At 49.5% G+C, this 14,951-nt stretch overlaps 1 protein-coding gene across 2 annotated transcripts; it reads left to right on the top strand.

Annotated features, from left to right (window-relative positions):
* Positions 1 to 231: 231 nt before the first annotated feature.
* On the top strand, positions 232 to 14,315 carry B9d1 (B9 domain containing 1). Of its 2 annotated transcripts, XM_005341496.5 has the most exons (7): positions 235 to 437; positions 1,998 to 2,066; positions 5,352 to 5,463; positions 9,703 to 9,799; positions 10,177 to 10,239; positions 13,573 to 13,640; positions 14,020 to 14,315. In XM_005341496.5, exons 1-7 carry the CDS (start codon positions 375 to 377, stop codon positions 14,136 to 14,138), a joined length of 591 nt encoding a protein of 196 aa, XP_005341553.1. In that variant the 5' UTR covers positions 235 to 374; the 3' UTR covers positions 14,139 to 14,315. The 2 variants fall into 2 exon arrangements, with proteins under 2 accessions (XP_021576623.1, XP_005341553.1); XM_021720948.3 differs by lacking the exon at positions 1,998 to 2,066 and having other exon boundaries at positions 232 to 437.
* The last annotated feature ends 636 nt before the right edge of the window (positions 14,316 to 14,951 follow it).

Below are 14,951 nucleotides of genomic sequence, written 5' to 3'. Positions count from 1 at the left end.
AACCCCAACCGCTTGTGGTCGCACTGTCTGAGCACGCAGCATCCTCCCTCCGCTTGGGTCTTTTGCATTCTTCGGGGTAGTGCCACAGCGACACCTAGGGGCGAATGAGCACATGTGTTTTTTTAACACATGGCTTCCGGCAGGCCTGAATTTGGCCAAGCTCCTCCCCTTCTAGTCCCGCCCTTCACAAGTCCCGCCCCCAGAGAGCACCCTCTGCGCCTGCGCAGCATTCCACACCCGACACTCTTTCGCGAAATTGCCGCTGCCAACAAACGTGTCCCTTGCGCCACGCCGTCTGTTTCCACAGCGACCCGGATGCCTCTTAGCAGCCGCGCGTGCGGCCAGGGTGGGTCTCACGAGCCCCGAGCCCTGCGATGGCGGCAGCGAGTCCTAGCGTCTTCTTACTCATGGTCAACGGGCAGGTGGAGAGCGCCCAGGTGAGCAGCCAAGGACCCCCGCCCGGGCCTGCCCCCCGTGTCCCCCCAGGGCCCTTTCCGCAAGCCCGCGGGCTGGAGAGCCGCCGTGTCAATCCGCGGAATCTCTCAGTTCTCTCCTCGGAGAGGAGAACCAGAACTTGAAGCTGAGCGCCAAGTTGCTGGGGATCCTTAGCTACCACGTGCAGGAGTGAAAACAGACCTCGAGGGGTTGCGCTGGTCCGTAGGCTGCACGCGGCCAAGCCTGTGGCTCCGGGCTTGAATCGTGGCCACTTGATTGAGTCACTGGCAGGAGCCTCCGGGGAATAGTGGGAGCAGCGATGGCCCGACTAGGACGCAGGGCCGCTTCCCAGAGTGAATGTGCCTGGGACGTCAGGACCGTCAGGACCGCGCCCCATCCTGGAACTTGGGTTAGAATCTGATGCTTTGATGAGTCAGATTCAACCTTGATGGCTTGGAATGATCCAGGGGGCGTGGGCCTGTCAGATCAAAGGGACGCTACTCTTCACCCCCTACACTTTATAAGAACCATTTATTACAAATAAATAAAGGCCAACATTCACCAAGTACTCACTATGTACCAGACTCAGCATCCAACACTGTTCTTCATAACAATCCTTTGGTCACCATTGTATCCCCAGCACCCAGAAGACTCAATAAGGTATTACTAACATCCCCGCTTTACAGCTGGGAAAACTTGCCAGGAGTAAAGGTGAGATTTGAACACGGGCCTCTCTGACAGCTTTGCTACACTGTCCTTCCAAGCTGTTTGTTGGAGGTGATGGTTTAGAGATAGTTTCCCAGGCTTGATGCTCAGTAGGTTTTTTGTCTGCCTTCCTGTTTCATCAGGATATTGCTCCATAGGCCTACCCTGTCCACTCCAACTTTGGCCTATTCCCCATTTCCTTCTGTCCCTTTCAGGTCTGGTGCTCTCAGAACTTTCCACCCCCCCCCCCATTATTCCTCTTTCTCTTCTTTGAACCCCTCCCTGTCCTCAAGCCATGTACATATTCTCTGTGATCTGATTGGCTCCCTGGATTTTCAGACCTTTTGCATCAACCCCTTTCCCTTAGATCTTGTCTGTGCCCACCCCTGTATCAGGCACTGGGGACACAGAAAGGCATGAAACCTGTTGGCTCTTAACAGGTAAATGGAGTGATGGACATTGGCATAAGTATCCAGTGCCTCAATGGAGGGAAGTACAGAGGCTGATGGAACCAAGAAGTGACCCTTAAGTCAGACTGGGAGTCAAGGCAGGCTCCCTCAAGGGTGTTTTGAAGAATGAGTAAGAATTTGCCAGATGATGGAATGGGAAGGGCATATCAGACAGAAGACAGAGACGTCAAAGAGGTTCAGGGGCAGTGACAGCCCAGAACTCTTCCCTCAGACTCTCCCATCTCAGTCTCCAGCCTCTGCTGAACTCCATGTCTACATCCCCAGCTGTCTCTTAGACCCTGCCCCTGGTGCCTCATGTTCACAGTTCCTATCATCTTCACTAGCATAGCCAATGTACAGGACTCAGCTTGAACCCCAATAAACAGAGTCACTGTGGTTTTTCCGCAGTTTCCAGAGTATGATGACCTCTACTGCAAGTACTGCTTTGTGTACGGACAGGACTGGGCCCCCACAGCGGTAAGCTGGACTCTTGGTCCTCCTTTACTCACAGGCTTCATGACTGTTAGGGTTTCTGAAGGTATCCATCCTTTCCAGAATCAACTGAGAGGTAGACACAAGGTCAGAAGGAATCCAAACATTTGTTCCTGGTAAAGCTGGAGAGGAGAGCACAGCTATCATGGAGCATTCTGGAAGTGTGCACTTACCCGCATACTTTACCCTGTGAGTTCGCCCATGTCAGCAAAGAGGAAAATTGGACAGTGCAGGCAGGTCAGTCCTAGAGAGCTATCTTGGTGGTAACCAAAGCCAGACAAAAGTCCCTATCTTCCTGAGTATATACATCCTTGGGATGGGGAGGATGGATAATAATTAGTACAATATTGTGGTGTGTTAGCTAATGAAAAGCACAGGGGGTAAATGAAGTCAGGACACAGGAGATATTAAGGAAAAGAGGGAGGCTGGAACAAGGTAGCCAGGAAAGGCCTCACCAAGGAAATCACTTTTGAGTAAAGATCTGATGGATCTGGTTTTGGTCACCACTGTATCCCCAGCACCCAGAGGAATCCATAATAGTTATTCAGGGAATGGCTGCCGGCAAATAATATTTGCATGTCAGTTGTCCAGAAGAGGAAAGTGAGGCTTAGAAAGGTTACATAAGTTGGGCCTCCACTTCTTAAACTGATGTGAGGATTAAACAATGTTTTACAAACAGAAAAGGAAGTAAGGAAACAAGCTCTGTGGAAATCTGTGGAAAGAACTTTCTAGAGGGAAGAAGCAGAGAGTACAAAGGCCCTGAGGTCAGAGTGTTCCTGGCATGTTTAAGGACAGCAAGGAGGCTAATGTGCCCAGTGAACCAAGTGAGCAAGGAGGAGACAACTGGAGATAAAGTAGGGAGGCACAGGGACAGATCTTATAGGGCTCAGTTGGTCAGGATAGGGACCAGGACCTTTCTCAGGGGGAGATGGGACCCCATCAGAGTTTTGAATAGAAGAAAAAGCTCCCTCTGGAGCTGGGTGTGGTGGGACATACCTGTAATCCCACTGCCTTTGCAGGCTGAGGCAGAGGATTGCAAGTTGGAGGCCAGCCTCCGCAGCTTAGTGAGACTCTGTCTCAAAATAAAAAGGGCTGGGGGTGGGGGCTGGAGCTGTGGCTCAGTAGTAGATTACTTGCCTAGCATGCCGGAGGCACTGGGTTCTATTCCCAGCACCACATAAAAATAAATAAATAAAATGAAGGTCCATCAACAACTAAAGAAAAAAATTATAAAAAAGGGATGGGGTAGAGCTTAATGGTAGAGCACCCCTAGTACAATCCCTAGCCCCCCCACTCCCCAGAAGATGTTCCTCTGGCTTCTATGCTAAGACTAGACTGGGAGCAAGGACTAGAGCAGGGAAACCAGTTGACTGCTACAGTAACACAGATGAGAGAATGGTGGCAACAGTGGCGGTGATGAGAGGTGGTTCAATTTCACATATACTTTGCAGACAGAGCCACCAAGTTGTCCTGTTGAACAGAGGTAGAGTTTGAGATAAAGAGGAGTGAAGAATAAGACCAAGGCTTAGCCTAAGCACCTAGAAGTAGCATAGCCATTGTCTTTCTGCAAGAAGACTATGGATAGAAGTCTAATGATTCTTGGGAATCATCACCATATGACCACAGTGAAAGCCATTAAACCAAGGAGATCACCATGTACAGGTAAAGGAGCAGTCAAAGATGTAGCTCAGGACACTGTGACATTATAGAGGCACCACCAGGTTGACTGATCAGGAGCCACCATGAATTACAAAGCCCCATAGGTGATGGCACAGTGATGGACTCTGTTATCCCAATGACTCAGGGGGCTGATGCAGGAGGACTGCAAGTTTGAGGCCAGCCTCAGCAACTTAGTGAGACCCTGTCTCAAAATAAAAATAAAAAGGTCTTGGGATATAGCTCAGTGGTAAAGTACCCCGGGTTTAATCCCCAGTACAAAAAAAAAAAAAGAAAAAACAAAGCCCCATGAGACTATGGTGCCCCCAGAAACCAAGGGAAGAAAAAATATCAAGAAGCACATTGGTCAGTTATGGTGACACATGCCTGTATTCCCAACTACTCAAAATATTCCTAGAGGTCCTAGGCCAAAGGTCTGACTCCAGGGGTCCCAACAAATCAGGCCTGGCCACTCACCCATTACAAAAAGTAATGATGAATAGCAGGAAAGAAACTTGACTCAATATGGCCATATTGGGGAGATAAGTGAGATGAAGCATCTTAACCCAGGGGTACTGCCATGAGCTTCCAGATTATGTAGGTAAGGGAGCCAAAAGTAGGTCTAGTCAAGCAGCTTGAGTCAAATGGTGGTCCAGTTGATCATTATCTCAGGATTGGGGGTGGGAAGCTTGTGGGGATAAGAAAGTTGCTATTGACAGGAGAGTTTCTACTCTTTGGAAGATGTTTCTCAACCAGGCCTGTTCCTGGAATCCAGGGTGACTCAGGGAGGAGACAGATGCAAAATGGGGGCAGAGATACATTTGCAGGCACAAATGAGGAGTCCAGTGTTTTTTGGCAAAAGCAGCCTCTGATTCCTCATGATAGGAAGACTGAGGCAGGAGGATCATTTGAGCCCAGGAATTTGGGCCAGTCTGGACAACATAGCAAGACTCCACCTCAAAAATAAACTAACCAAAAAGAAAAAAAAAAAAACATGGAGGAGAAGGAGAGAAAGAGGAAGGAAGAAGATCAATAACTTCCAGAAGTCACCAGCTCTGTCAAATGCTGCTAATGGGTCAAGTAGAATGAGGACAGAAAAATGACTTGGAGATAGCAATGTCAAGGCCACTGTTGTTATTCATAAAAACCCCTTTGGTACAGTGATGGAGCCAGACTGGAACAGGTTCCTGTAAGAATGGCCAGTAACTCCCAGTGAAGGCAACAGCTCTTTCTTTCAAGGAGTTTGCTGTATGGGAAGCAAAAAATGGGTAGGTAGAGGGGAAAGACTGTGGTGGAGAAATAATGCACATATATGGGAATGACCTGGGAGGACTAGTGCTATAGGAGTGAGAGTACAAACACTGCCACTGCCACTTCCTGCCATAGCAAGAGTAGATCAAGTACCTGGTGAAGGGCTGGCCTCGGGTCACCACATCCTGATGGGACTCTGCATAAAGTTTCCAGGCCTAGGAGGCTCTCCATTCCCTCTGGAGGTTCAGGTTTGGGTAGAAGGTAGATGAAAAGCAGTCCTTCTGACTGCCTGCCTGAGATAAGGGGTGGGAGCTGTGTGATGCCTTCATCTCAGGCCAGCTGTCATTGTCATTTTCCCCACAGGGTCTAGAAGAGGGGATCTCACAGATCACATCCAAGAGCCAAGATGTGCGGAGAGTGCTTGTGTGGAACTTCCCCATCGATGTCACCTTTAAGAGCACCAACCCCTATGGCTGTGAGTCTGGGGGGCCCTGCAGTGACGGGGGGGGGTGTTGGTGGCTGGAGCTATTACACGTTGCCCTCTGCGTCATCTTGCACACCACTGTCCACGTCAGATCCTCACTCCTGTCATCTGGGCACCAGCTTTTGATGCACTTGCCCATTTAGTGCCACTTCTTCCTTACTCCCCCTTCCTTCTGAGTTGATTTGCTGCATGTTGTGCTGTGACTTCTGAAAGTTCAGAGGTGGGTCAGGTTAGGCCAACTTGAGAGGAAACCTTAAAGAGCTGCCCTGCTGTAAGGAAAGATGGAAACTGAGCTACCTCAAGATTGCAGCCCCTGATTTGGGATTGAAGTTCAAGACTGTTACAGCCCAGCACCTAGAAAAAGCAAATAAGAAATCTCTTTGGAAATTACTTCCATGTTTTTTTTTTTCAAAAATAGTATTTGGTATACAATAAAGAGGCACACAGGAATCAAGACAATATGAATGATAACTAGCAAAAATAAGGCAGTGGAGACAGTATCTCCAGATACTGGAAGGTCAAATACATTCTTAACATGATCAAAAGAGATAAAACACAGTACTTTCATGCTCTGCATGATGATACTTCTGTCAGCAATGGACTGCTTAAATGACGGTGGTCCCAGAAGATTACATTGGAGCTATAAAACTTTGCCTAATATTTTTACTGTACCTTTTCTATGTTTAGACTTTTTTTTTTTAATTGAATCCAGGGACACTTTACCCCTGAGCTACATCCCCGGCCCTTTTTTATTATTATTATTATTATTATCATTATTATTTTGATACTGGGTGATGAACCCAGGGGCACTCAACCACTGAGCCATATCTCCAGCCTTCTTGTATCTTATTTACAGACAGGGTCTCACTGAGTTGCTTAGGGCCTTGCTAAATTGCTGCAGCTAGCTTTGAACTCTTGATCCTCCTGCTTTAGATTCCTGAGCCACTGGGATTATAGGCATGCGCCACTGCACCTGGCTTATTTTATTTTCAGACAGGGTCTCACTAACTGCCAAAGCTAGCCTTGAATTTGTGATCCTCCTATGACTGCAGCCTCCTGAATTCCTGGGATTATAGGCTTGTGCCATTACGCCCAGACTGGTTTCACAAACTCATACAAGAGAATTGAAAATCCCAGTGGCTAGGGAGGCTGAGGCCAGAAGATCGTGAGTTCAAAGCAAGGCTCAGCAACTTAGCAAGGCTCTAAGCAACTCAGCGAGACCCTGTCTCTAATAAAATACAAAGACACTGGGGATATGGCTCAATGGTTAAGTGCCCCTGGGTTCAATACCCAGTATGCCCCCCACCCCCCAAAAATTTGATTTCTGTGTGCTAGCAATAAATTTTAAAATGGTATTTAAAAAATATATTCTTTACAGGGCTGGGGATGTAACTCAGTGGTAGCATGCCTGCATAGCATGCTTGAGGCCCTGGGTTTACTCCCCAGTACATACCAAAAACAACAAAGATTATGTAATTTATAATAATATCAAAATTAACTGGTTCTACCAGATATCAAATGTCAACTATTAAGCACAATAATAAGATAGTGTAAATGGTTTGGGCATGGGAAGAGATAAGCATATTCCTAGAGAGCACCAGGACAGACTTAAGTTTATGTAGAGTTGATTCACAACTAAGGTGGCATTGCAGAGTGGGAAGGAAAAGAGGACCTTTTCAATAAATGGTGGTTTATTAAGACAGTTGGATACACATAGAAAAGATGAATACTGACCTCAGGTGAATCTAACCATGAAAGCAAAACAAGCTTTGGGAGGATAGCCAGTGGTCATGATACCAAAGTAAGGGAAGGTGTTCCAGGAGCATTCTGTAATGGAGGAATCAATGAAGTTGACCATATTAAAATTAAGAGCTTCTGTTCATTAAAAGACATTAAAAGTGCAGACAGGGCTGGGGTAAAAGTAAAGGTGTGGTTTCTACCACTCTCAGCAGTAGAGCACTCACCTAGCACTTGTAAGGCCCTGGGTTCAATCCTCAGCACCACATAAAAATAAATAAATAGATAATCAATCAATCAATCAATAGAATTAGGACTCACACACATCCGTACTATAAATCAGTAAGAAAGCGGCCATCTAGTAGAAAACTGGGCAAGAGATTTGAACAGGGTTAGCTTTTTTGTTGTTGTGACCAGAATACCTGACAAGAACAACTTTGAGGACAAAAAGTTTATGTTGAATTCACATGTATGGGATTAATTAAACTCAATTGCTCTGGACCCAAAAGGGCCACAGGGAAGATGCCCCTTTCCGGGAGATGCCCCTAGTCACCCACTCCCTCCAACCACGCCCCACGTGCCTACATTTACCACCCACAGTCCATTTCAAACTAGGATGCACTGATTAGGTTACAGCTCTCACAGTCCATCCATCTTACCTGGGAATATTTCTGCATTAACACAGAAGCTTTGGGAGACACCAGATATCCAAACTACAAAAAGCAGGTTCTTTACAAAAGAGGACATTCAAGTGAACAAGAAACAGGGGAAAGTCTCAACCTTATTAAGAAAATCTTTAAAATACTTGGGGGCAGGAAATGTAGCTCACTAGTAGAGCACTTGCCTTACCTGTGGGGCCCTGGGTTTGATCCCGGGTGAACGGCCACTTTCTTGCTGATGATAGTATGGATGTGTGTGAATTCTGTGACTTGTCTTTGCACTTTTAAAGTCTTCTGATGAATAGAAACTCTTAATTAATGCCTGTAATCCCATGAGCAAGAAGAGATAACAAAAAAGAAAGAAAGAAAATGTAAATTAAAGCCATAGTGACCTCCCACTGTTCACTCCCCAGAGTAGCTAAAGTTTAAAGGAAGATATGCCAAGACCAGTGAGGGTGTTGAGTAATAAGGACTCAGCAAGCACTGCTGGTGAGGGGGCATGTTGACACCATCCTGTTGGAAAACAGATACGCAGGCCTGCTCTGTGCAATTCCCTTCTTGGGTTTATACCCAATAGAAGGGTGCACAAACATGCCCAGAGCCTGTGCAAAGATGGTCAGCACCTCACTGTTTATAATAGCCCCCAAAGAAGGAACAGCCCATCAGCACTAGCATGAACAGTTAATGCCTTATATTCCCATGGTAGAATATTATACAGCATCAGAAATGAACAAACCCCTGTACATGATACCATTTGGGTGAATCTCACAAATATAACCTTGAATTAAGGAGTCTGGATGCAAATATGTATATACTGTATGATTCTTTTTATTTAAAGTTAAAAAGTGGGTAAAAATGAAATACTGTGTTTGGGATACATTCTTTGGCAGGAAAAGCTTAAAGAAAAGTGAAGATGTGGTTTCATAAAATTCAGAATTACAGTTATCTTTGGTGCAGGAGCAATGATAGGAAGAGAACAAACACCTCCATAATATTAATCGAGGGCTTTCTATGCACTAGAAACTATTCCAAGGGATTTGTTATTGTGGCTGTACTGGGGACTAAAGTCAGGGGCGTTCTACCACTGAGCTACCTCCCTTTTCGTTTTATAGAGACAGGTTCTCACTAAGTTGCCATCCAACTTGCTATCCCCCTGCTCCAGCCTTCTGAGTAGCTGAGATCACAGGCACATGCCACCAGTCCCAGCTTCCAATGATTTAGGGGTAAGCCAAGGAGCTGAGAGGTTAGATAACTTGCCTGAGGTTGCTCAGTAGAAGCTGCAGGTTGGAAACTCGGCCAGCCCATACACAGAGACAGAGGAACTAATTAGGTGAAGGCACTTGATGGACCTTCTTTGGTGTCAACAGGATACAGAGGAAAGAACATTCCAGGTGTAACTTAGTATAAAGGGAGATACTTGCAACTCCTCTGTCTTAGACATCTCCAAGAGAGCACCCTCCACCAGGGCCAATCAGAGCCAACCGAGGGCCAGTTTCTCTTACACTGGGAGCTTCATCTCTGATGGAGGTGGTCACACTCAGGTATAATCTAATGGGCTCCTGGGTTCTGAAGCACTTCTGTGTCCATCAAGTGTCAGAGCTGGGACAGTATTTTGGCTTCGTCTCCCCATGCTGTGAGCTAAGATATGGAAAATATCTGCCCAAGTACCAGCAGAGGCACGGGAAATAGCAGGGTGGGCAGAAGCCCTCAGTGCAGTTGAGGTTTTCATATCCCTTCCTCAAGCAATCTCCTGTCCCCAAGGCTTTGAGTGCCATCCTCTGACTCAGCTGGACACACTCTGTTGCCTGCTGACCCTGGTCTTGTCTTTCCCAAGGGCCTCAGATCGTGCTCAGTGTGTATGGACCAGATGTGTTCGGGAATGATGTGGTTCGTGGCTATGGGGCAGTGCACGTGCCCTTCTCTCCTGGCCGGTAGGTCCTAGAGTCCCTGGGCCACAGCCTGTACCTCATGGGTCCTTCATTCCTACTCTTCAGGCTTGTCCTGAGGCAGTCATCCCTGTCGCTTCCATCTTGAGCTCAGACTGAGTCCCCAGCGCCTGGGCAGCTCAGCATGGAATGTGGTTGGTGTGGCCTTTCTGGAAGGAAAGTGTGAGGCTCACACTGTCAGCCAGATACAGGTGGGGAGGGGAGGAAGTGGGTCCTGAAAAGAAAAGGACTCTGACCTCCATAAGGCTGCAGCCACACAGCCTGATCTGTGAGGATTCCCACTCATGGCCTGGTGGAGGCTCTGGAAGGACCTTTACTTTCCTGTTTCTCACTATATCCGTGTGGGAACACATTTGTTACAGGCACAAAAGGACCATCCCCATGTTTGTGCCAGAGTCTACGTCTAAACTGCAGAAGTTCACAAGGTGAGTTCTCTACCTGTAGCTAGATCACCTCCTGTTCTAGTGGGTCAATGGCTGTCATAATCCATCCCTCGAGATGTGCCTGGAAACCTGCCAGGCCTTCAGGCCGCCCCATATACTGGGGACAAATGGGTACAGGTCCCCAGGATTTGGAGGCTGCTCAGTTACTGATAACTTTTTTGGCAGCATAAGGTTGTGCATTTTGATGTTGTTTGTTTTGCTGTTTGTTTTATTTTTTGGCACTAGGAATTGAACCCAGGAGCGTTCTTCCACTGAGCAGCATCCCAGGCCTTTTAACTTGAGACAAGTTCTCACTAAATTGCTGAGGCTAGCCTGCAACTTGCAAACCTCCCTGCCTCAGCCTCCCTCATAGCTGGGATCACAGGCATGTGCCACCACAGTGGCAAGCAGTGCATTTTTACTCTGTGCTCTGTTAAAACTTTATGTCAGGTGGAGCAGAGGAAAAACTCGTGTCAGAAGGGAAAATGCTCACTCCAGAGTATGACACCAGATACAATCCAGCAGTGAGTCTGCCTTCCTAAAACAGTAGCAATGATCCCCAGAAGCTTTTATCAATCAGCTACTAAATCCTTTATGTGTGGGAGCCTCAGGGAGAAGGAGGCATTTGAGCAGAGACAAGTGGAGCCAAGCGGCCACCGTGGGAAGACGGGGGGACAGAATGTTCCAGGCACAAGGAACAGCAAGCACTGGCTGTGCCCTGAGGAGAGTGTGGGCTTAGTGCATTAGGAGCAGTCAGGTTGCTATGGCCAGTAAGTGTCAAGGTGGCGGAGTGTCAGGGAGACATCAGGAAGGCAGGGAGGGTCTTGTGGGGAGAGCCCAGGGGACAGATGCTGGAAGAAGCCCAGTGGGAAAGACTCTTATCCCCTACCACATGTAGGTAGGCACTTAGAAGGCGAACCAGGCCTCAGCTGGCTGACTGGGGATTGCAGATGGAAATGCCCCTCTGCTCACATGGATGCAAGCCACCACTGCTCCCCAGCAGGTTGACAAGAAATGAAGGACCACCAGGGTTCCCAAGCAGCAACCAGCAAGTGGCCTCCTGCAACCTGGCCAGGATTAGAGTGGGACCTGGTTAAACCCTGCTGGGAAGAGGGACAGCTCAGAGTAGAGGAAGCCATGCTGAGCTTTGAGGTCTGCAGGGAGGAGGAACAATGTTCTCCACTAGCCTCAGCTTAAGGATTGGGAGCCCACTGCCCCTAGGATCCCCTCTGGGAGTCCACCAGGTGGGAAAGGGCTGCTTAGCCAGATGCCCTGGGTCAATGTCAGTTGGAGGTGCAATACCCACCCCCGGGGTGTCCAGAAAACCTGGGAATGTCATCAGGCTTGGGGAAGGGCTTTGAGAGTCCACATAGCCATCCTGCCACACTGTTGCTCTGCTCTGCAGCCTCCAAAGGGAGAGTTTGGGCCTCCTGATGAGGTCCCTGAGGAATGTGTTCCATGCTGAGGAGGGAGGCCTGAAAGCCAGCAGAGCAAGTGATCATCTTGCCTCTACCTGAGGGATGGCAGCTCAGTGCAGGGCCATTTCCTGCCCTTTGCACAGGCTCTCAACTGTGCAAGGCAGTGTGTGCTGCATTACGAAAACAGTGCAGTATAGGGGCACATGCCTTAACCCAGCAGCTTGGCAGGAGGATCGCAGGTCTGAAGCCAGCCTCAGCAACTTAGTGAGGCTGTAAGCAACGGAGCAAGACCCTGTCTCAAAATAAAAAGGGCTGGGATGTGACTCAGTGGTTAAGCACCTCTGGGTTCAATCCCCAGTAACAAAATTTAAAAAAAAAAAAATTACATAAACAGGAGGTTCTGGTTAGTGAAGAATGAAGACAGAATCTTCTTGGATGTAGTATCCATGGAGATGCAGTCCATTGGTCGGTCCCTCAGGAGCATCCTCCAGAAGCTCCCTTCTCTGCTGTTCTACTACCCTCCCCCATCCAGCTTCCTTCAGCTGCTGACTGGTCCTCAGGGTGGGACTGGTCCCCTGGCTCAGCCCTCAGCCATCTGTGAGGTGCATACTGTTAGAGCCTTGTTCTGTGATGAAGATAGGCACAGAGAGGTGGGGCCCCACCCATCCAGTCTCCTGGAATGGACAGCTGCCAGCAGGAACTCTGGCTTCCCTGTACCACTCTGTCCCTCTCCTCAGAGCCTGGAGTCAGTGAGCAACGCTCCCTTGCTCTGGTCTCCACACAGCCTCCTGTCCTGCAGCCTTGTAGAACCTGCAGACAGAGCTCTGAGCCCCAAGAACAGAGCCATGCTGGCGCCAGGGGAGTGGGTGGACAGTGGTGTGGTTCGTCACTGTTACCAGGGGGCCTGCCTGGCACTGCTCGTGGTGAGGACAGAGGCTTGAGGGCACGTGAGTTGTTCTTGGGTGACCAAGCTGGGAAGAATCTACGTCTGCCTGACCCACCCAGCTGGGAATAGTGAACCTTGTTTGGCTGAGTGGGTGTGGCTGTGTCCAAGGTACAGCCTTCATGCCCAGTCCTGAGGCCCTGGAGCTGCCAGGGGTGAGGCAGGTGGTTCCTAGCTACCCCGTCCCTGTCCTGCCGCCGCAGAACTGTGGCCTGGAGAGTCAACGGGCATTTGTAGAGCAAAGCTCCTGTGAGGGGAAACTTGACTGCCGGGGCCAGAACCTGTGGCTGAGTGCTGCCCTTAGCAGGGCCTGCCCGCGGAGTCACTACCATGGCTGCCACTCAGAGCATCCCAGGGCCAGTTCCTACCAAGGAAGGGTAATGTTCAGATGGCACCTCACAACCCCAAGAGGAAGGCACCAATATCATCCTCATTTCACACTTGAGGAAATTGAGATTCAGTGATGAGAAGTGACTTGTCCTGGGATCCCACACTACTCAGGGACGAAACTGGGGAGTAGATCTGTAGGGCCCTCCTTCCCAGGGACACTAGAGTTATGCTGTCCTCTCCCCCAAAGTTAGCTGTCAGCTTTCAGGGATTTCCATCTGGGTTCAGGCTCTACCCAGCCCAGCCCAGCCTCACTCCTCAGCTTTTGTCCCTCGTGTCTCAGACCCACGGAAGACTGAGCCAGAAAAGCCTAACACCAGGCGTGGGGCTGCAGAACCCCTGAGACCTGGCAGAAGCCCTAGTAGGCTTCCAGTGGCCCTGCGGCCCAGACAAGGGACACCACCACTCTTGGTGTCCAGTTGGACAGAGGGAGGTTGGGCCCAGGGAGATTCTGCCCAGGTCCTGGCTCATAGGGGATACATTGGAGGAGAGATACTAGGTTTTGAAGCCTGGAGAGCCCATTGCCAGTATCTGAGACCAGAATTCCCAGGCAGGGCCCTGCTCACCCATGTTTTCCTGTGTTCCCAGCTGGTTCATGGGACGACGACCTGAATACACAGACCCCAAGGTGGTGGCTCAGGGTGAAGGCCGGGAAGGTAAAGCTTGGTGCCCTCCACCCCCATCCCCAGCCCGGAGGCAGGTTGGAGCCTGGGGAGGGACTAGGTGGGCCTCGTGCCTGCCCAGGACACTTGAAAAGAGATGGGGGATGAAGGCCAGGGATCTGCCAGGCACCTGCAACCTGGTACTTGTGGGAGCTAGCCTGAGAATTTTCCAAGAGCACTTCCCAGATTAGCACCTGGTTGGAGCAGAGGGCTTGCCATGTCATTTACTCTACTGCAGCCCCTTGAATCCCCATGAGCACTGCCATCCTCATTTTACAGAAGAGAATATTAAAATTGAGAGAGAAACTCAGAGTATCCTGGGCTTGTCTGCCCCAGCCTAGTCCAGCCTTTGATGCTGCCCCTCTGTTTCCAGTGACCCGGGTCCGTTCTCAGGGCTTTGTTACCCTCCTCTTCAATGTGGTGACCAAGGACATGAGAAAGCTGGGCTACGACACTGGACCTGTGGACACACAGGGGCCCAGCCTGCCATAGGACATCCCCTGGTGAAGGCATCTTCCACCTGCCCACCCCAAGTCTGGCCTGGTCGGCCCTCAAATGACCAAGAGCTTCTTTTCAGAGTTAGCCACAGCCTAAAGTGCAGCCTGGTGCTGTCGGGGGTTTGGGGACAATAAGAATGTTTTGTATAATAAAGTGTTACATTTTCAGAAAGCCTAGCTGCCTTCTCTCCCTTTTAGTACCTCCTGCCATGGGAGTAGGTCACTGGGCTGTGGCCTCCAGACCTCTCTCCTCCCCAGTCCTTCAGGGCACTGTGAGAGGTGAAACTGCAGGAGGCTGCACACCAGGATGGCCAGTCAGGACCAGAGCTTTGATTTAACACTGGCTCTGCTGCTCACAGCCAGGGTGTGGCCTTTTTGACACCTCAGTACTCATCTCTAAAATGGACACATCACCCACCTCAGGTATGAAGTAGAGGCACTTGCTCAATGCCTGACGCTGTGCCAATTGCACCCCATGACTACCTGCCTACTTGGGCAAGGAGAAAGTCCTGTTGGCAGGAGCTTGATGGCAAGGTACCCTGAGTACAGCGATCCCCAGCCTGCCCTCTTCCTGCCTCCCCCACACAGCCTGAGGACAGAGTCTGGAAACTTTCCAAAGGTGGGAGGCTGCTCGCTGTGTCGCGACCCCTTGCCCGCAAGGAAGACGCAACTCGGGAATCTTCTTTCAGCGGTTTATTCAGGCCCTTGATATTTCTTCTACTAATCCCTCGGATGCCCCTCCCAGCCTTAATATAGCATCTCAAGCCCCAATGCGAAGCTGCCACGTGGAACTTTTTCATAGGGTGCT

The sequence above is a fragment of the Ictidomys tridecemlineatus genome, chromosome 3 (assembly GCF_052094955.1).
Source record: "Ictidomys tridecemlineatus isolate mIctTri1 chromosome 3, mIctTri1.hap1, whole genome shotgun sequence".
Classification (NCBI taxonomy): domain Eukaryota; kingdom Metazoa; phylum Chordata; class Mammalia; order Rodentia; family Sciuridae; genus Ictidomys; species Ictidomys tridecemlineatus.
The sequence above is the reverse complement of the archived record's forward strand: the minus strand, read 5'-3'. Positions and strand labels throughout refer to the sequence as shown.